This window comes from Balaenoptera borealis, assembly GCF_965194805.1.
Source record: "Balaenoptera borealis genome assembly, chromosome: 1".
Lineage (NCBI taxonomy): Eukaryota > Metazoa > Chordata > Mammalia > Artiodactyla > Balaenopteridae > Balaenoptera > Balaenoptera borealis.
In genome coordinates, this window is record NC_138860.1 from 171,391,048 (window position 1) to 171,412,688 (window position 21,641).

General features: G+C 54.1%; 2 protein-coding genes across 26 annotated transcripts in view; one reads left to right on the forward strand and one right to left on the reverse strand.

Annotated features, from left to right (window-relative positions):
- Nucleotides 1-836: 836 nt before the first annotated feature.
- On the forward strand, nt 837-18,660 carry TMEM200B (transmembrane protein 200B). Of its 2 annotated transcripts, XM_082348582.1 has the most exons (3): nt 837-1,023; nt 4,932-14,244; nt 16,215-18,660. In XM_082348582.1, the coding sequence occupies exon 3, from the start codon at nt 16,235-16,237 to the stop codon at nt 17,156-17,158; it is 924 nt and encodes a 307-aa protein (XP_082204708.1). In that variant the 5' UTR covers nt 837-1,023; nt 4,932-14,244; nt 16,215-16,234; the 3' UTR covers nt 17,159-18,660. The 2 variants fall into 2 exon arrangements, with proteins under 2 accessions (XP_082204708.1, XP_082204709.1); XM_082348583.1 differs by having other exon boundaries at nt 837-13,699.
- Nucleotides 18,059-21,641, reverse strand: part of EPB41 (erythrocyte membrane protein band 4.1) — a 202,946-nt gene continuing 199,363 nt past the window's right edge. For all 24 annotated transcript variants that reach the window (XM_082347467.1, XM_082347478.1, XM_082347489.1 and 21 more), the window contains one exon: nt 18,059-21,058. The gene's annotated coding sequence lies outside the window, so the exon portion shown is untranslated. The remainder of the gene's footprint in view (nt 21,059-21,641) is intronic.

Below are 21,641 nucleotides of genomic sequence, written 5' to 3' on the forward strand. Positions count from 1 at the left end.
CTAACATCATCCTTAACGGTGAGAAACTAAATGCTTTCCCCCTAAGATCAGCAACAAGGCAAGGATATCCCCCCTCAGCATTCCTATTCAACATCATACTAGAAGTCCCAGCTAATGCACTAAGACAAAGGGAAGAATAAAAGGTACACAGATAGGGAAGGAAAAAAATTTGAATGGTCTTTATTTGCAAATAACATGATCAACTTTGTAGAAAATCTCAAGAATGACATAAAAACTCCTGAAACTAATAAGCAATTATAGCAAGTATTCAGGATACAAGATCAATATACAAAAGTCAATTGCTTTCCTATGTACAGCAATGAAATATTTGAATTTGAAATTAAAAACGATACCATTTACATTAGCACCCCCCAAAATGAAATACTTAGGTATGAAACTAACAAAATGTGTACTTTCTCTGGTGAAAGAAATCAAAGAACAAAATAAATGGAGAGATATTCCATGTTCATGGGTAGGAAGGCTCACTATTGTTAAAATGTCTGTTCTTGGGGCTTCCCTGGTGGCGCAGTGGTTGAGAATCTGCCTGCCAATGCAGGGGACACGGGTTCGAGCCCTGGTCTGGGAGGATCCCGCGTGCCGCGGAGCAGCTGGGCCCGTGAGCCACAACTACTGAGCCTGCGCGACTGGAGCCTGTGCTCCGCGGCGGGAGAGGCCGCGATAGTGAGAGGCCAGCGCACCGCGATGAAGAGTGGTCCCCGCTTGCCACAACTAGAGAAAGCCCTCGCACAGAAACGAAAAAACCCAACACAGCAATCAATCAATCAGTCAATCAATCAATAAGAACGTGAATTTCTAAAAAAAAAAAAAAAAAAATGTCTGTTCTTTCCAACTTGAGCCATAGATTCAGCGCAATCCCAGCAAGTTATTTTGTGGCTACTGTTACCAAACCAGGTTCGTTTTGCCGAACACACAGCAAGCCAAAAAGCTGACAGGCCGAGGTTTACCTGCAAGGCAGCCAAGCAAGGAGATCGGAGGACAAATCTCGAATCCGTCTCCCCGAAGGTATTTATGAGATAAAGAAATAGAAGCAGGGCACGGGGAGCGTGGGGAAAAGTGATTGGGAAAAGGTGCAGTAATTATCATTCTGCACAGGTGTAACTAGGCTATGGAACTCAGCAAGTTTGGAGGGTGGAGTTTTCGGCCCTATGATGGCAAAAGGAGACGCTCACGCATGCCCAGTTAAAGGGTCGAGGAGTCCTATCCAGTCTTAACCAGCTCAGCTGGAAGTAGAAGCAGCTGACTCCAAGTTCCGAGACGATAACTCAGGCAAACATCTTACTGTGTAGGCTGTGTGCCACCTGGAGGACATGCACGTCTTAAAACAACTATGATTAGTGAAGGGAGGTGAAATGGATTAAACCCACAGACGGCTTCAGTATCAACAAACTGATTTTAAAGTTTACATAGGAAAGCAGAAAACCCCGAGTAGCCAAAGCAGTATTGAAGGAGAACAAAGTCAGAGGACTGATACTACCCACCTTCAAGACTCACCATATTCAAGACAGAGTTGTAGTGGCTAAAGAATAGACAAAATAGATCAATGGAACATAATGGAGAGCCCAGAAACAGACCCACTGATCTTTGGCAAGGGAGCAAAGGCAACTGCACACAGAAAGGCTAGTCTGTTCAAAAAATGGTGCTGGAATACTGGACATCTACATGGAGAAAAATGAATCTAGACACAGATCTTACACTTCTCACAAAAAAAATTAACTCAAAATGGATCTAGACCGAAATGTAAAACACAAAACTGCTACGAGATAACAGAGGAGAAAATCTAGGTAACTTCAGGTTTGGCATTGACTTTTTGGATAAAATGCTGATAGCACAATCCACAAAAGAAAAATGGATCAGCTGTACTTTATTAAAATTAGAAGCTTCTCTGTGAACGGTACTGTTAAAAGAGTGAAAGGCAAGTGACAGAGTGAGAGAAAATATTTGCAAAACACATAGCCAATACAGGACTTAAACCCAAAATATACAAGGAACTTTTAAGTCTCAATGATAAAAAAAACAAAAAACCCAATTTAAAATAGGCAAAAAATCTGAACAGGCACTTCAACAAAGAAGATATACAGATGGCAAATAAGCATATGAAAAGATGCTTAATACCATATGTCATCAGAGAATTGCAAATTAAGAAAACAATGAGATATCACTATACAGCTATTATTATAGAATGGCCAAAATCCAAAACCCTGACAGCACCAAATGCTGGCGAGAACGTGAAACAACAGGAATTCATTCATTGGTGGTGGGAATGCAAAATGGTACAGCCTCTTTGGAAGATGGTTTGGCAGTTTCTTACAAAGCTAAACATACTTTTACCATCCAGCAATCATGCTCCTTGGCACTTATCCGAATGAGCTAAAAAATTATGTCCACACCAAAACCTGCACATGAATGTTTCCAGCAGCTTTCTTCATAATTGTCAAACCTTGGAAGCAACCAAGATGTCCTTCAATAGGTGAATGGATAAATAAATTGTGGTACAACCATACAATGGAATGTTACTCAGTGATAGAAAGAAATGAGCTATCAAGCCACTAAAAGATATGGAGGAGTCTTAAATGCATATTGCAAGTGAAAGAAGCCAATCTGAAAAGGCTACATAATATGAGATTCCAACTATATGAGGCTCTGGAAAGGCAAAACTATGGAGATAGTAAAAGATCCGTGGTTGCCAGGGGTTCAGGGGAGGGAGGGAGAGGGGGAGGGACTGGGGGAGCACAGGGGATTTTTAGGGCAGTGAAACTATTCTGTATGATACTGGAGTGGTGGATACATGTCATGCATTTGTCAAAACCCATAGAATGTACAAAATAGTGAACCCTCGTGTAAATTATGGACTTTAGTTAATAATACTGTATCAGTATTCGTTCATCAGTTGTAACAAATGTACCACACCAATGCACGATGTTAACAATAAAAATAAGGGAGGAGGAGGAGAGGGTGGAGGGGTGTATGGGAACTCTGTAATTTCCACTTAACTTTTCCGTAAACCTATATAGTCTATTAATTTTTTTTTTAAGTAAAAGGGAGTCAACCTAATGTCTTCCGAGTATCTACAAAATCCCTCAGGTGTTTCCCATTCTTCTAGGTCTTTTAGTAATCCCTTCTTGATATTCTGCAATCTATATTCTAAAGTAGGGGTCAGCAAATACAGCCTGTGGGTCAAATCCGGCCTACCGCCTATCTATATGGCCCTTGGGCTAAGAATAGTTTTTACATTTTTAAATGGTTGAAAAAAATCAAAAGATATACTTCCTCGGCTGTCCAGTAGTTAAGACTCCGTGCTTCCACTGCAGGGGGCGTGGGTTCGATCCCTGGTCTGGGATCTAAGATCCCACATGCTGCGAGGCATGGCAAAAAAAAGTCAAAAGAATATTTCATGATACATGAAAGTTACACAAATTCAAATTTCAGGGCCCACTCTTGGCGCCCAGACATGATCGCTCATTCGTTTATGAACTGTCTGTGGCACCAGAGTTGAGTCACTGCAACAAAAATTGAGTAGGTCTCAAATTCTAAAATACTTGCTATGTGGCTCTTTTTTTTGGCGGGGGGGGGGTGGTTTGAAGAGTTTTTATAGTTTTGTGTGGCTCTTTACAGAAAAAGTTTGCTGACTCCTGTGCTAAATGACAAATTTAACCACAGCCTATATAAAATAATGAGGGGAAAGGAAAGAAAAGAAAATTATTTAAAATATATAAACGGATGCATGACATATCCAAAAAGTAAATACAGGTAGAGGCTGCGGTCCTATTTTATTATAACCAGTCAAAAGGCCTCGGTTGACTTTATTCTTCCCTCCTATATATGGCATCTATTTGAATGCCATGCATAAATAATACCTAAGTGAAGCTGATTTTTCAAAGGAAGTTTCTGCAGGCCACCTGTTATCAAGCTACAGAACAATCATTATGTTCCTAGTGCATGAGGACGCCAGCAGGAGCTGGGGGACCCGCTTGGATGATGGGCAAGCATCCAGGAAATTCAGGACAGCCGGCAGCAGAGTCCAACCTGCTGGTGGAGGGGGAATCAAGTTCCCTCAGGTTCGGTGAAAAGAGCATGGCACTGCCTCCCCAAGATGCTCTAAGATGGGGGACTCCCCCAAAGTAGAAGTGGGAGGCTGGGAGGAGGGCAGTCAAACAACCACAAATTTCTGCTACACATTTTCAAAATTTGGTGTCATGACCTGAGGAGGATTCAGAGATAAACCAGAGATGAACCAGACATGGGACTTGTCTTCAAGAAGCTTCACAACCTAAGTGTCCATCAACAGATGAATGGATAAAGAAGATGTGGCATATACACACACACACACACACACACACACACACACACACACACACACACACAATATATATATATACACATATATGTACAATGGAATACTACTCAGCCATAAAAAAGAATGAAATTTTGCCATTTGCAGCAACATGGGTGCACTTGGAGGGCATTATGCTAAGTGAAATAAGTCAGACAGAAAAAGACAAATACTGTATGATATCACTTATATGTGGAATCTAAAAAATACAATAAACTAGTGAATATAACAAAAAAGAATCAGATTCACAGATAGAGAATAAACTAGTGGCTACCAGTGAGGACAGGGAAGGGGGAGGGGCAAAATGGGAGTAGGGGATTAAGAGGTACAAACTATTATGTATAAAATAAGCTACAAGAATGTATTGTACAGCACAGGGAATATAGCCAATATTTTATAATAACTATAAATGAAGTATAACCTTTAAAAATTGTGACTCACTATATTGTACACCTGTAACTTATACATCAACTATAGTTCAATAAAAAAATATTTTTTTAAAAAGATGCTTCAAGAGTTACAGAAAGCCTCATTTTTAATGCTAAAATCCAAATTTAAATTAATCCATGCTTTGTTGCAGGAGTACCAGCTGTATGAGGCAAAAATCCCAGGACTTGAAATGTAGGACGGTTCATTTCACCACTAACATGCCAGGCAAATCAAAGAAAAGCAAAGCCACACAAGAAAAGAAAAAAGAAGCAAAGCCAGCACCTGCACCTCTTGGTGTGGACCTGCTGGGAGTGTGTATGTACAGGACTGCCCTTAGCAGCTTTTAATTGTAAGGGCCAAAAACTAGAAACAGCCCAAAAGTCTTTTCAATAGGAAAATCGACAAGCCATGGCGTGTTTCTGTAACAGAGAACCGCGTGAATGAAAATGAACAAACTACAAACGCAGATGAATTTCAAAAACTAGAAAAGCCAGACACACGAGCACGACTTTAACTCCATGTATACAAACCTCTACAACAGGCCCAACTACACTGTAGCTCTTTTAAAAAAAACTAAACTATAGGATTAGGGGTCAGAAGAGTGTGTACTTTGGGGCGGAGGGAAGAGGGGGTGATTGTAAAGGGCCTTCTGGGGGCATCCCTGGTGGGGATCAGATGGGAGTTTGCTTTAGGAAAGTTTACAGAGCTGGACCTTCAGGTTTTATGCACATCCCTAGAGGTGTGTTATATTCACAATGAAAGAGTTTTACCAAAAGGCAAGTGGAGACTTAATCAGGTCCTATGGGAATCAAAATTCCTTTTTCCTAAGATAGAATACTTATCCTTAATTCACACTTTCCAGGACACCCTGGCATTTCTTAGAGAGTCTATTAAGAACCTGGGGATATTCCTAGGAAATGCAAATTAGAACAACCAGCAGGTACTGCATCACACCTGGTATCTATTATGAACCCCAGGGCGGCTGGGCTGTGATTCTGAGTGATTCTGTGGGGAATCACCGGGAACTGGGAGTGAACCTGGGATCCCCACTCCCAGGCATTCATCCTGAGGTGACAACTCAAAGAAAAGAGCTCCAAGTGCAAAGGTGTTTATACTGGTGTCATTTATAACAGGAAGACCAGTGGGAACCATTCAAGCCCAACCACAGGGGACTCACCACACCCAGGGTCCTCTAAGTCCCCTCTGGGGCCATTCTGCAGCCCCCCAGTCGATAAGCAATTCCCTCCCCCAGTCCTGAGTTTATTTCTATGAAAAATCTTACAAAGGCTTGGATATCAAATATCATTCAGTGAATCACCTTTATTGGGAAGGCTCGAATTACTTGAAAAGAAATAAACAATTCATGACCACACACATCGGTGGCTGCAATGTGATGCTACCTTTGTCATTTAGCTGCCATTAAAGTTGACTGTGGGGTCTTCAATGACCTTTTAGTCATCTTAATGTTTTTCCTCAAGCATCTCTTGGCAAGAAATCTGAAAAGTCTCTCAGAGGATCATCAGTGGTTCTTCCAAACCAGAAACTTGTGCCAGAGCCAACAATGTCACCGTCGCATGGCGAGTGCTCCAGGCAGGGGCATCTTAGCCTGATGGCTGGAGGTGCTGGTGCCCCAGTGAAGAAACTCTGCCGGGACCTGTGACTATCTGAGGACATTTTCTCCTCCTCCTCTTGGCTATCTCTTCTTTACTAGAATATGATTTGGGACATAAGGCTCCTGGGAGATATCAGTAGGAGACCAAGTGAATGATCTAATGCTGCCTCTGTGCCGGCCACGGGCCAGGCTCAGTGAAGAGGGTTACACATGTCAAGTCACCAGCCCTGTAAGGTCAGTATGTTGTCCGAATTTTACAGATGAGAACATGAGAGATTCTAGGAAGGGTGTGACTCTCACTACCTTCTTGCTGTGTGACCTTGGACAAGTGATTTAACCTCTCTGGGCCAGTGTCCTCATCTGTAAAATGGGGATAATAATTCATACCCCTATCTCCCAACTCAGTGTGGAGGACTCTGAAGTCAGACAGATGTGGCCTGGCGCTGCGCCATATGTTGTGACTGGGGGGCGGGGGTGGGGGTCATTTCACCCCAGAACCTGGAAACAGGATATAGTGCAGTACCTGCTGCACCTGTAAGGGATGAGGTCAATGGCCTCACACCGGCCTGGTTTAAAGTGAGTGCTCAGTGACTGAGTGGTTCCCTCCACCTCAAGTGCCTTTCCTGCCCCTTCGAAGCTCACCTTACACCAGCTCCTCCATTGGGGCTGCCTCCTCCGGTCCCCACCTCCCTGCTTGGAGCCTTGCGGCTGGGGAAGGAGGTGCGGGCATTGGGGAAGGGCACTGCAGCCGGCTACGTCCTCCTCTCCTCATCTGTAAAATGCTACGTCCTCCTCTCCTCATCTGTAAAATGCGCGCGAAGCTGCGCTGATGCGGATGCCCCTGGGGCGAGCTGCTCCCTGCACCCCCCGTGCATGTGAGGTGAAGACAGGCGGACAGGGCACTTGTAAGGGAGGGAGCGCCCTGGGCCTTCTGTCCCCTCTGCAGTGGGGAAATAATCACCATAAACGTCAAAGGATGTGCGACCTGTCTGATGAAAAAGCCAACTTCTGCAGGCCTGGGCTGCACGCCCGAGCTAGGGACCCGGCTAGGCAGGCGAAGGAGTGGGCAGGGGCACAGCCGAGCCCCGGGCAAGTAGTCCAGGGCCAGAGTTTGGGCTGAGACCAGGCAGTCCTGGGGTCCTGCCCAGCTCTGTCGGTACCGTTTCGTGTCTCCGAGCCGATTGTAGGGCGGGGACGGGCTAGTGCTGCCCTCACCGGGCCGTTAGGACATCGCAGAGGCTCCCACGCCTGGTGAGCCTGACTCCACCCTCCGCCCCACGCCCTCACCCGGCTTCGTCCCCAACGGTCCAGCCACGCCCTTTCGTGTCCTCCTCCTACCCCGACCTCCCCGGGCGGAATCCTTTATGTCGTAGGCATCCTGCGGTTTGCAGGGAGCTCATCCGTGAGGACCGAAGGCCGGCGACCCCAGGTTCCCGATGAGGGCCCGAGGCGAACACCTGCGCGCCCAGGATCACCGCGTGGGGAGTCATCGGAGAGGCGGGATTGGGCCCCCACTTCTCTGCTCCACGTGCGGCAGCGCCGGGACCCGCAGGGGTAGCCGGTGGCCTGGGTGCAGTGCCGGGGCCTCGCCGCCAGGAGGCGCCCACACAGGCCCGCCGCATCCAGGTTTCCCGCAGCAGCCGGTCCACCGGCTCCCCGGCTCCACTGCCGTGTCTCCTACGTGTTTCTCGTCTCCCCCTGCCTCGGGCCTAGGTACCAAGCCTTCTGCATGGCTCGGAGGCAGAGGATCGCCTCCTAGAACTGGAGTCCTGCCTCACTGAGATGGTGGAGGGTGAATTGGGGTGCCTAGACTCATCATCAGGCTGTGTAACCTTGGACATGTCACTCACCCTCTCTGTGCCTGTTACTTTATTTTGACAATTTACAAAGCACTGCATTCAAGATCTCTGGATTCTGGCACTTGACCCCATGTTGCAGACAGAACTGGCACCAGTCCAGGGTTGCAGTGCAGGGGTGGGAGAAACTGGACCATATGATCTGAGAGCCTGAAGAGCTGCTGTCTGCAGGACTGGGGTGACTGATACGTAGATGGGCAGACAGAGAGTCCCCACTGGTCCCTGGCTTTTCTTGGCACAAAGGGTGGGAGGATGGCTGGCTGGGCACGCTGCCAACCCCAAGGCTCCCCTGACCGAGGGGCCTGCCCTGCAGGATTCTCGCCTTGAATCCCAGGCTCCAGAGGGGCCAGCCTCTGCTCCCTACCCCCACTACCAGTGGTGCGGAGCCACTGCCTCAACTGCAGTGTGATTTGTCACCAAATGGATGTGCCACGTCCCTGCTGTTTCTGTGGCAAGAACTCCTAGCTGTCTCCCAATATCCACTCCCAGCCTCCCTTAGAGCTGAGTGTGGCCATGTGCCCTGGGTCCGGGCTCTGCTCTAAATCACTTCCTTCTCTATCTTCCTTCACTCCTGTCTCTGAAAGAGGAGGTGAGGAGGGCCCCAGGGGACTACAGCAGGGGTAAAGCAGGGGAACTGGGAGGGGTCAGGGTGGGAGGCAGCCAAAGCAGCTGGCTTCGGAGACAGAGCCATAGGACCTGGGAGGTAGGGGACTGCAGTCTAGAGATCCTTTTTCCCATGGCTGCCACGGGCCTCATCACCCTCTGTAGGTGGTAAGTTTCCCAACCCTACACCTGCTCCTGGGTCAGCCTCGAGCTCCACATCATGCCACTGCTCTTCTGTGCTCTCGGAGAGACAATTCTAGGTCCCATACTGATAGTTTGTAAAGTCCTTCCCAGGTATATACAGGTCAAGCCACTCCTCTGCTTTAAAACCTCCCATGGCTCGCAGTGCCAGGGGGTTGAGCCCTACATCCTGAGTCCTGTGTTTGAGATGCTCTGCAATCTGGCCCTGACCCCCTTTCATCCCATCCCCTGCTCCCCCTCTAGCACCTGACCCCCTGTCCACGCCTCCAGGTTGTCTGCATGCTGCCTGGAATATCTTCCCGCTCTGCAGCCTGGAAAACTACCCTGACCCTGAGACCCAGCGGGAATACTCCCTCGTCCATGAAGTCCTCCCTGCTGCCTGCCCCCAACCCCACATGGAATCAGCTGCTGCTTCCTCAGCTTTTGGTGGATGGTCTGTTTACCCCAACCCCCAAAGCATCTGGATGAGGCCAGGGCTGAGTCCTCTCTGGTCCCCAACAGCCAGCCCAGAGGAGGTGGCTACAGAGATACAATCACTAGCCTCAGCTTCACATTTTATAGGTGCAAGAACCACTAGCATGGGGCTCCATCCTCATTATAGCCCTTTGGAGTTGTTGCTACCATTGTCCCCATTTTGTAGAGGAGGAAACAAGAGCCATAAAGAGGTGAACTGACTTGGCTGCAGTCACAGGGTTACTGGGAGGTTGTGTAGCATTGTGGTTAAAACCTGGTTCCATCCCCGGCTCTGCCACTGACCAGCTGTGTGACCACAGGCAAGCCTGGACCTCACTGAACCTGTCTCTGTACATGTGACATGGGGTGATAGCAGTGCCTCACTCTCACGGCTGCCTTGCACACTTATGAAGGTAACAGGTATAAAGGGCCTGGTAGCCAGGGGGAGCTCAGCACGATGGTGACATTCCTGCTGTTATCCCTCTGCCTAGGGGCTCAAGAGGGAGGCTGGCTTCGCTCTGTCCCCAGGAGGGTCTCAGCTCCCTGCCCTCCAAGTGTCACCCAGACTCTTCTCTGGGCTGCAGAGGGCAGTGGAGACGGGGAACTCATTCTCCCTTAGTGGCCCAGAGACACCCAGTGAGAAGCCCAGTTGCCCAGCTGAGAGCTTCCATGGGTGAGAGGAGATGGACTTGGGGTTTGTATCCCAGAATCCTCTGAGGGCCTGAGCCCCAGTGGGACCTGTGACTGTGGGGCTTGAAGCCCAGCTCTGCCATGTACCAGCTGGGTCACCCTGGTCGAGGCACCGCCCCTCTCAGGCCATTGGTTTCCATCCGTGTAAAATGGGGCATCAGCGCTGGGCTTCTGGATTCTACTTGCCCATCGGTTCTCACCGAACTGGCACACCAACCCTTCCTGAGAAGGACATGTTACAGAGGCAGGGGCTGTGCAGGAGTGCTGTGATGTGGCCAAGGGCACCCAGCAAAGGACTGAGTAGCATAGTCAAACCTGGGGCCCAGAGCCAGGCTCTCTCCTCTGAACCCGGGTTCTGAATTCTTACTGAGGTCCTGCTGCAGGGAAGCCACGCTGGCACAGGGCTATGATGGTTTTAGAAACCCCTGGGGCTTGGGCAGGAAATCCAGGGCAGCCCAGCCCCAGCCAGCTGGGCTGTTCCTAAAGTGAAGATGAGAGAAGATGGAGTCCCAGGTCCTGCTGATCTATGGCCCCAGGGTGGGGCTGTGACATGCAGGAGGTGACAGCTGCTCCCTCCCCGTAGTGGCTTCTGGAAAGGACATGGAGCCTCAGTTAGGCAGGGACCTCAGGTCACTGTGTCTGGTTCCCTGCCTTCACAGAGAAGCTTCCGGGCAGCGTGCTGACCACCCTGGCCCCTAGGGGACAGCTCGTCGAGGCCCTTCCTGGTTCAGAAGTGAAGGGGTCCAGGTCACACAGAAGCCAGAGCACATTCAGGAAGGGATCAGTGTCCCAATATTGAGACACTGGCTGTCTACACACCTGCACATCCACAGGGCCAAACCACCAGTGGACGTCCCTCTGTGGAGGATCAGGGGGCACGAATCAGTCTGGCTGTGTGTCGGTGCACAGGTCTCTTTGCCTCTCTGAGCCTCATCTGTAAACTGGGCATAACATTGACCTCCCAGAGCCCTCAAGAGAATTAAAAGGGGTTATGTCTAGGAAGGGGGACCCTTCTCTCCCCGATCACCCCAAATGACCAGGGAAGGTTTCTACAGCCCCCAAACACTGCCCTCTGGGCCTGATACCCATGGTCAGAGAAGAGAGCGGCTGTTCAGTGGACACACACTTTGTGCCAGATGCTGACCATGTGTACTCTAATCTTGAAAACAACACTGGGAGTATTACTCCCTGCTTTTTTACAGATGGGGAAAAGTCCTCTTTACCTCCTGTTGCCTGAGCCGGGGCTCCAGGGGTGGAAATTAGGAGGGGGTCCAGGGGTGAGGGAGTCGAGGGCTGGTTGTGGGCCAGTTGTGGGCAGGCACTGAGGTGGGCAAGGGGCTCCAGGGGTGAGCAAGACAGGCCGAGTCCTGCCCCTCAGAGTTCATGGCCATAGGGAACACAGGCAGGAAGTAGACTCAGTTCCCAAACACTGACTTCAGTTCACCTGTGCGGAGTGCTGCTGTGGGGAGGCTCGTGTGCGGGGGTGTGTAATGGAAAGCTAGAGGAGGGGCTGGGCTGGGGGCCTAGAGAAAGCCCAGGGCAGGTCTGAAGGGTGAGTAGGAGCCAAGGGGACGATCAGGGGAGTAGGTGCTCCTTACAGGAGGCAAGGCAGGTGCCAAGTGCAGAGGCCAGAACACAGAGGATTTGGGGATGGAAAGAAGCTCAGCTACCCAGGAGGCAGGAGAGTGAAGAGGGCCAGGGCCAGTTAGTGGAGATAAGAAGGGATTTAAACTCCACTTGGACAACACTGGGGAGCCACTGAGGGATTGAAGCAGGGAGTGAGTGATGGGTTCAGATTCCGTGTAGAAGGACGCTTGGTGCCTCCCTGCGGAACAGCGAGGAGGGCCTGCAGAGGGACAGGGGCCCTGGGGCGGGAGAAAGGGGCTAATGCGAGATCCCAAGAGCAGGGTCCACCGGACTTGATGGATTAGACAGAAAGAGGAGAGGAAGGAGCCTAAGGTGACCCCCGGTGTAGTTGGCCTTAGGGTGGGGGTGGGGCCGTTCACAAAGTGGGGGGAACGGAAGGAGCAGCAATGGGGCTGGTCACGGGGCCCAGGGATATGGCTGGCTGCTGGAGGCGCGGCGCGCCTTGTGGCCCAGGATGGAAGAAGCCCCAGCACTGGGGAGGGCAGAGCGCTGAGGACGGGGAAAGCCGGGAGGGGCAGGCGGGAGGAGCAAGTGGTAAATGCCAGGGCAGGTGGAGCAGGGGGACAAGGACCGGGAGACTGTCGGGCTTTGGCCTCTAGCGTTGGTGTTTCCCAGGAAGAGCAGTGAGCGGGGAGGGGCAGCGGTGTCCGGTGGGGTGTTGGGGAAATGCTGAGAGGGCGGAGGTGGGGTCAGTGTGTGAGGAGTAGACGAAGTGCAGAGCGAGGAAGGAAGGGGTCTCCAGAACAGGAAACAGCGGAGGCAAGAGGTGGGAGGAGGCAGGAAGGAGGCCGCTGCCTCAGTGGAGCCCAGGCAGCAGCCCGGACGCGAGCTCAGGCCGCAGGAGCCCTGCGTGCCGCGCGGCCTCGCTCTCGGACCCGCAGGGATGAGGCCCCGGGAGCCGAGGCTCGGCCCCACCCACCGTGGCCTCCTCGGGGACCCTGGCATCCTCGCGGTCGGCCCACCGGAGGAGGCCCCGCCCCTAGCGGTGGCCTCGGTCGCTCCGGGGGATGTCCGGTCGCCGGGAGCTGGGAGAGGGGCTCCCGGGGTCGCTGATGCCACCCCGGGTCTCCTCCGCCGAGCCAGAGGGCCGGAGCCTGGGTTCGAGGCCCAGCTGTGCAGTGTAGCTCCGGGACCTGACTCTGCCACGCGCAGCGGGGTTGGGTGGCCCAGGCCGGCGACTTCCTCGAGTTCCCCCTCCCCGCCCCGGGCGCACAGCAGGGTCTCATTACCGCCCATCCCCCTCCGCTAGCGCCCCGCGTGCCGGGGGGTCTCCGCGGCCGGGGGGAGGGGCGGGTTATAATGAATCCCAGGCCGGAAATTCCTCCCGAGGGGCCCGGCTGGGCTGCGGGAGTGAGGGGGGGCCGGCGCTGAGGCTGGCAATCTGCCCGCACCACCCCTCCTCCTCCGAGTCCGCCCCCCGCATCATGGAAACTGGGCCGCCGGCCGACCCCCCTGGCTCCGCTCCACATTCCTGCCTCTGGGGGCGGGCGGGGCACGAAAGCTGGGCTACCCCCTTCGGGCCGGTCCGCAGGGGGAGCCGCGGACCTCCGAACCCGTCTTCTGATTTGGGACGAGCACCGCCTCCCCATTCCAGCTTGGGCACATCTTCGGGGAGGTTAGGGAGACCGGCAGGACCCGCGACACTCCATTCGATTCAATCAACTCTGAGAACCTGGTTCATCTCTATTTACCCTCCCCCCACGTGATTACTCTTCATTAAGCGCTCGTGGGCTTACCCCGGGCTGCGCCCGTATTGTGCGCCCAGCCCTCAACGCCGGAATTTCACCTCTCAGCATCTGGCGAGGCAGACACCATTATGCCCATTTTACAGGTGAAGGCAGTGAGGTTCAGACAGAGGTAGGTTCAGATAGTAGGGTTGGGCGGAGCAGGAACTCCGGCCACCTCCTCCCGGAAGCTCCCCGGACGGCGCTGGGCATCTGTAGGCTCTCAGATGCCCCCAGATTCCTCTCCGGGGCGACTGGAAGGAGGGACTCTGCGAGACGGGGGAGGGCGTGCGGGCTTCGAATCCTGTCTGCTCGCTCAGGCTGTGGGGCTGGGCAGGGGTCTCAGTTTCCGCACGTGGGAAGAGGGCGCCCTCCCAGGCCTTCTGAACGACGTTAGCGGGGGACTCGAGCCCCCGGATCCTCCGAGTCACCGGGCGCGCACACAGCGCTTACCTGCGAGCCTCAGACTTGAGTCGCTGCCTCCTTCCAGCCGTGGGGCCTGGCCGGGCCCTGGCCAGACTGTCCCTGGGGCTCCAGGAGGGCGGGGCCAGGGCAGCGCTAGGCGGGGCCGGGCTAGGGGGCGGGGCCGGGGGCTGGGATTCCTAGGAGACCGCGGCAGTGCCGCGAGCCGCGGCGCGTGGACTCGGACCCGGACCCAGCCGGGTGCGGAGGCGCCAGGTGAGCAAAACTAGGAGCCTGGGGTTCGCCCCCCACTTTCCCCAACTTTTTGTTTAGCCTCTCCCTCCAGATAGGCGCTGCGTGGGGGGTCGGGAGCCCGGTTCCCCCTTTCCCCGGAGTGTGGACGCGCGGGGAGGCGGGACCCCGGAGTGTCGGGGATCCAGCCCCGAGCAACTTCCCGAGACATGGGACCTTCGGACTGTGTCTCCAAGTTTCTGCCTCTCCGGGGTCCCCAGCGTCGATTCACGCCCTCCAGAGTCTCAGGGTCTCTGAGCATGTCCCCATCTCTCTGGAAGCCTCTGCTTCCCTTCCCGCCAGGACCCGCGGTGGCTCAGGGGTGACCTTTCCGGAGCTGGGGCCGGAGCGCCAGCTCTGGCCTGGGGCGGGGTGGTCATTTCTCCAGTTTGGGGCTGGGGAAAGGGCTCCACACTCAGAGACCGGGGTGGGGAACGGGGCTCGCCTCCTCCCAGGACGCTCCCGGGGCTGAGCAGAGAAGTGCCCAGCGTTGGGTCCTAGTAGAGCCCCCGTCCTGTGTGGCCTATGACCCTGGCAGGCCCCTCCGCCTCTCTGGGCCGCAGTTTCCCTCTGAATAGCAGGCTTTGGACGCGGAAGACGCCGGGGCTCTATGCTAGGCCCTGGGCCTTCAGCGCTGCTGTCGGAGGCAGGGATGGGGTGTCCTGCTTTGAGCTTCGGGGGTGCGAATGGGGAGTGAGTAGGGTAACACGGCCTCCTTCCTGGGGCCTCGACTACGGGTTCCGGCGTTGCAGCTGTGGAGAAACCAGACTGGGGCAGTGAGGAAGCACCACTGGACAGCGAGGTGCTAACCCTCCTCTCCTAAGGCCGGAGCGCCCCGGCCGGGGCACCGTTTCCTCCCACATCCTCCCTTCTGTGGGGGCCACACCACACGCAGCCCCGCGACTCCTGCCCGGCCCGGATTCAGTCCTCAGGCCGCAGGCCAGGCCGCACCAGCAGCCGGGAGGGGCTGAAGCCGGGCGGCCCAGACCCTGGGGCAGCCAGAGGTGCAAGGGCGGTGCTGCTCCGGCCCGGACGCGGGCCACTGAGGCCTCGGGCGGAGGAGGCCGGAAAGGAGGCCAGGCGGCTGGAAAGGGGGATGTTTCATCCCGAGGAGCCCGAATTGGAAACGCTGCAACCTGGGGGAACAGCGTTGCCCGGGCTGACGGAGAGCCAGGAGGGGAGCTCATTTGGCAAGGCCCGGCGCCCGGCACCCGCAGCCCCCTGCTTCCTGCGGCCGCTGGAGGAGGGGGCGGCCTCTTCTTCGCGGAGTTTAAAGAAATCCTGGGCCAAGTCTGCCACTTGTTTTGGTCAGAGCGGTCTTCTCGGAGTCTAGCTCAAGTCTTTCTTGCTGCAGCTTCAGTGCTGACTGAGGAGGTCTGGAAGGAGGAGGCGGGCAGGAAGAGGCTGGAGGCCGTGACACCCGCTCCTTCCTTCCCTGCGGTACTTGAAGCGCAGCAGAGGGGAGGTGGGGCCCGTGAGCGACCCCAGCGGACCCGGGCGGCTGAGTGCCCCCTCCCTCCTTTACTACGGTGCAGCCACCTGCGGGGTTGAGCTCGAGCTCGGGCGGGACTTACCCTGGAGACTCCGCTGCCGGGGGCCCCACACCTCCCGAGGCCCGGGACCCGCAAGCTGGCCAAGAGGGCGCAGGCGGCCGGAGCCCCGCAGCCAAGGATGCGGCAAGGAGCAGCCCGCGACCCCCTCCCTGGTCTCCGCCCGCGGGCCCGGCCAACTCCGGCTTCTGCCGCGCGTCCCTGGCTCGGAGCTCCGCTGCGGAAAACCCGAGCGGGGGCGGCTCCCCGCCTCGCAGCCCGGGAAAATCCGGGGGTGGCCGCCAGGGATCTCCAAGCGTCCTGGGCCAGGCAGCCCCATCTTCCCTCCCGGATGTGGGCCCCCGACCTGGCGCTCCGACCGTAGGCCCGTCGGTTCAGACCCTGCTTCCCACCTTCTCTCCGCAGAGCGCCAAGACGACTGAGAGATGACGGCTGGGAGCCCCGGAGACTGCGGGGAGTTGCGGAGGAGCCCCGAGCGCCGCGTCTCCCGCCTGGGCCGCCGCCTGGGCCGCCGCCGGCGCCCGCGCTCCCCGCCCGAGCCCCTGCGGGTGCGGGCGCGGCTGCGGCTGCGCTCGCCGTCGGGGGCGTTCGCGGCGCTGGGGGCGCTCGTGGTCCTGGTGGGCATGGGCATCGCAGTGGCCGGCTACTGGCCGCACCGCGCCGGGGTCCCGGGGCCCCGGGCTGCAAACGCCAGCGCGCCCCCCATGAGCGAGCTGCGGCGCGAGGGTCGGGGCGCCGGCCGGGCCCACGGCCCGCACGAGCGGCTGCGACTCCTTGGGCCCGTGGTCATGGGTGTCGGCCTGTTCGTGTTCATCTGCGCCAACACGCTGCTCTACGAAAACCGAGACTTGGAGACGCGACGGCTTCGTCAGGGGGTGCTGCGGGCTCAGGCGCTCCGACCCCCGGACGGCCCGGGCTGGGACTGCGCTCTCCTCCCCAGCCCCGGCCCCAGGACTCCCCGAGCCATAGGCTGCGTGGAGCCAGAAAGCTGGGACCTGTCCCCGCGTCGGGGTACCTCACCAGTCCCGTCAGTGCGGAGTCTGCGTTCAGAGCCTGCTAATCCTCGCTTGGGGTTACCTGCCCTGCTCAACAGTTACCCGCTGAAGGGCCCAGGGCTGCACCCACCCTGGGGTCCACGGACCCAGACTGGCCATGTGATTATCACCGTGCAGCCCTCTGGTTCCTGCATTGAACATTCCAAGTCTCTGGATCTGGGTCTTGGGGAGCTCCTGCTTAGGGCCCCAGCAGCTCGGGACTGTGCTCACCGAAGCTGGCCACGGCTGGACCGCCTTAGTCTGGGGGGTTACGCCAAGTTGGGAGGAGGAGGGGACTTGGGGGCCCGGGTCTGAGGAGCAGGGGACAGCCTGCTATGAGGCTGCAGCATGGACCATGGTACAGGACTAGGACTGGGAGTCCCAATGTCTAGTAGATGCTTCAGCCACATCCCAGACTGGGGATGGATGCTCTGGCCCCAGCAGCTGCTAAGGCATCCTGACTTGCATGTCGGCAGAGAAATGCCAACCGCACAAGGGTTCAAAAAGCCGGAGAGAATGTGTTTTAACGTGGAATCTGGAGACCAGCATGACTCAGCCTTAGGAATTCCTTCAGCCTCCAAAAGTGGCCTTAGCCCTGGACAGGTACCTGAGGGGGCTGGAGGTCTAGGCCAGGGTGATTAGGAGATGTATCTGGTGTCTTGGCAAACCCAAAGTGGTGGGCAAGGACCCTAAGACTTGGAAGGTAGGTTGTGATGTTACAAGCTGGGACAGGCTCCCTCCAAGGTGGCACTAGTGATAGGGTTTGGGCCTCTGGGAAGACGGGCAATGGGGTGGAGTTGAGATGTTCCACCGCCATCTGGGATGGAGACTGAGCCTTTAACTCCTACCACCTCAACCCCTTCCCCCCCTCAGCCATGCAGGGTATATCCCACGAGGGCTACACTACTGCCAATGCCTTCACACTGAGGGTCTGGCCCCCCCCCAAAGAGGTCTGAGAAGCCCCCTTTCTCTCCTTTGTCGTGGCCTGTGCCACGAAATTTCCTTCCAGTTGGCAAAAAGCGTATGCCAGTTCCCAGAAATCCTTTTATATGTTGAAGCTGCATTTTGGTCAATGTGGACAGCTTTAGAAAATGGCTTGGATTTGGGTCTTCCTGTCGCATGTTTAATTTTTCCCAAGTTGCCGGTAGGAGAAGAGAACTTTAAAAGTTGATCAATCTTCACAGAGTCAGTCCTTTTTTTTTTTTTTTTAAGTTTGTTTATTGAAAAATGCAATACAAGAAGAAGCAAGACCAAACAGTATCTAAACACTACCACCACTTCTCTAACTACAAAAGGCCAAAACGGCAGACCTAATTATTGCCTATTTAATCTAAGGATTTTGCCAATTTGATTCGGCTGGCATAGTTCCTATTTTGTCAAGAAATGTAAACAACTACTTGATATGATTCTTTTTTTTTTTTTTAATTTACAACGCTCCTTCATTTTTGTCACCAAAATAAAACATTTGAGAGAGATCTGTAAAACCAACCAGCCTGGGGCTAAGATCCTGGACAGGTATTTCCCATGAGCCTTCCTTGGTGTTGGTCAGGCCATAGCCCCGGCTCCATTTCCCAAGGTGGACTGTCGCTCCCTTACCCTCAGCTGCCCCGCAGAACACACGGTGGGGGGCTGGGGGCGGGCAGAGGTTCCCTGACAGACAGGTCCCTGCAGCCAGGCTCTGTGGGCCCTCAGCGGATAAATTCAGGTCCTGCTTTGTGGGTGAGTTGGGTAGGTGGGTGGCAGAGACCTCACGTGGCTTGGAAGAAATCTTTGTTTCTGAAGTGAGATTAAAAATAAAATTGCAGTGAGAGTTGTTACTGTGCTGTGTCTGAGTCACTTTAGGAAAACTGCCAAGTTGTTGACACTGGAAATGAACTCTTCTCCCCTCTTCACCATTTCCACCTGGACAGTCTGTTTTTCTTCACACACACGCACACACACAGTTGCAGGAAGAAAAAAAAAGATCCAAACAATTGCCAAACCCCAAATTCTGTAACCAGAGAGGGAGGAAAGGGAAAGAGGCTTGGGAGGACACCCCTCGTGTTGGCTTGTCCAAATCATGGCTTCTCAGTGCCATGAAGGGCATTGGAGATCTTCTGGTCCGATTTATAGACAAGGAAGCAGGGTGAAGTGAGTTGGTGACAGACTGAGGGGAAGTTCAGGCCCCTGGTTTGTGGCCCTAGGCAGTGAAAGTGGCCACACTGACCTGGATGGCACAGAATACTCAGTGTGCCGGGCTCCTCACACGCATGCTGTGCCCTCTTCCTTTCCCCATCTTCATTCCACAGGTTGCAGCTCTGCGAGCTCCGGCGCAGCTCTTCCAGCAGGACAGCTGGCCGTTGGCAAGTGAGCTCACGTCGCATGCCTAGTTGATGTGAGCTGGACTTCCAACCTCACCACCCACCGCTCTGGGCAACAAAGCTCGGGCTTGGGCATGGCCTGGAAAGCCCCATCGTTCCAGACCCTATGCCCCAGGCTGTCTGTCCCTGAGACAGGGCGCTCTCCTTCCCCCGCAGCCTGTCACATATCCCACCTGAGCGCTTCCTGTCCCTGCCCAGAGAGAGCTGCCTGTTGGTTAGTAACAGTCTCAAGTAAGTACTAAGAGAAAAACGCACACTCATGAAATCAGTTCAAACCAACTGAGTTTGTCTAAACAAAGCTCAGCCAGCAGAGACTCCGGACACGTGCTGCTGGCTCCCACTGCCGAGAGCAGAGGCTGTAGACTTCTCTCCTGCTCACCGCCCTGGAGCCCCCAGCGACTGCTGACTGTGACCCGCTGTCCACCTCAGGAAGCTCACTTTCTGTCCTAGAATTAGGATTCTAAGAACTCTTAGGTAGATCTGTTTGTGGGAAGCAAGCTGGAAGATCAGAGAAGCCCTACTGAATAAAAATGTCCCCTAATCTTTACCAGGAATAGTGGAATTGGGGACATCAGTCCTCATTTTCAAAAACAAAAACAAAAAATTAAACCCAAACCCACCACAAACATCAAGCCACAAAACCTGACAGACCTCAGATGGCAAGTGGGGATGAGTAGAGCTGGTGTTTGTACCCCTTGTCAAGTGGGGTTTTGTGGGGAGGGTGGCCCCTAAAAGCCAATTCCCACGCTCCAGAAGCGTATCTGCAGGCAGGGGCCGGTCTGGACCATGATCGCCTCCTCTCTCAGTCACATCCTCTCTCGCCCCAGGATTAAAGAGAGAGGCTCAGGGATGGTCTCCTGGAAATACTTCTTAGCAGGATCCAACTGAGGTAAACCCCACCACTCCCCTGTGTGAAGTGCACATTCCCAGAACTAGAAAACCTTTAAAAAAATCTCGTCAACTTTCTTTGTCCAAATCACCGCTAAAAATGTGCGGTCAGTGCTTTTGGCCCAAAGTGCCTATTTTTCTGTGAGTTTTGGTCTCTCCTGAGATGGGAGGTGGGGGGAGCACTTAGCAGAGCCACTGCTTCTGATGAGGTAAAAGGGGAGGGAGGGCAGGAAGGTGAAGGCCACGGATATGTTCAAACATTCACAGTATCAGATATATCTGAAGCAACTTCTTATGTCTTTGATCTAAAGAAGCTCCAAAAAGAAAGAATAGGAGAGAGGAAGGAAAACAATACTACATTCTTAGCAGAGGCCTCTGCCTCACCAAACCACCCTCAGCAAAGGGACAGGGACATCTTCCTGGGGTCTCTGGATCAGGGCAGCCGCCCTGCCTGACATTCTGATAAAGTTACATCACTGGCTCTGAGAAAGGGCTGGTTTATGAAGTTTCTGCTGCCATCTAAAGGGTATAAACTAGGGGAGGAGCAGGGAAGCCCCATTAAGCTGGCTTTGTCCCCCAACACAGCTGACAGAGTCATTGGAGGATTTCCTGAAGAATGCTGTGGACCCTGTCAGTATAAATGGGGAGAGGCTGGGCTGAAGGGGTTACAAACCACCCCATAAAAAAACAAAAGACTCTTTAAAAACAGTCCAAAGAGTGAAAAGTTGAACAATTTCTGGTATCACAATATAGAAAAATGTATTCAAAAGGATCAGTGATATCTAGAAGACTTTTTTGGTATAAACTCCAAATAGAAAATGAAATTGCTTTTCTGGTGGTTTAGAAGCAATCATCTTAAAAGTCTGAAGTCTGACTATTGCAGGTTAGCTTCTTTGTCATTCTGCTGGTTTTCTCTGGGATGGGAGATGGGCAGGGAGTCGGGGGAGGGGGGAGGGTAGGACAGTTCCTAGAGGAAAGAAAGAAGCAAAGTTTTAAAATCCCGCAAAGGAGACTGCTACCCAGTCCCAGTGCCAAGTTCTTGTGGCCACAAGTGACAATCAGGGCCTGAGCGGTTTTACAGGGCCCCGTCCTACCTGGTGATTGATGGCTTCTTCAAGTTATTTGTAAACTACTTTTAGGCATGACTTTATCTGGAACCCTGGCTCCCAAAAAGCAGCTATCCTGCTTCCAACTCTCTAGTCTGGCCCCAGAGCTTCAGCCCTTTCTTTCCTATCCCCCAAACCCTCATTTCCAGACAGCTAGTGCTGCTTTTCTTGGTTTTGTTCTTCTCCTCTGGCCCTCCCAGGTCTAGCTCAGAGAGACCTGTGACAGCAGAGAGTAGAGCGGCAGGGTGAGGTGGGGGGAGGTGAGGTGGAGAAGCAGGAGGACGCGTGAAGATTCAAGAGGTGGGTGGGATTTACATCCACGTTTGGGGTACCTCTTCCACCCCATCACTGCTGGCACTGCTGAGGGCAGGAGGAGGCCTAGCTGCTTTAGTTGGAGCCAGATACTTAATAACTTCCCACATCCTCCTCCTCAGCCTTCCTCTG

Bases quoted from the DNA above. Each gene is read 5' to 3' on its own strand.
- TMEM200B (XM_082348583.1), top strand. From the start codon at position 16,235: ATGACGGCTGGGAGCCCCGGAGACTGCGGGGAGTTGCGGAGGAGCCCC.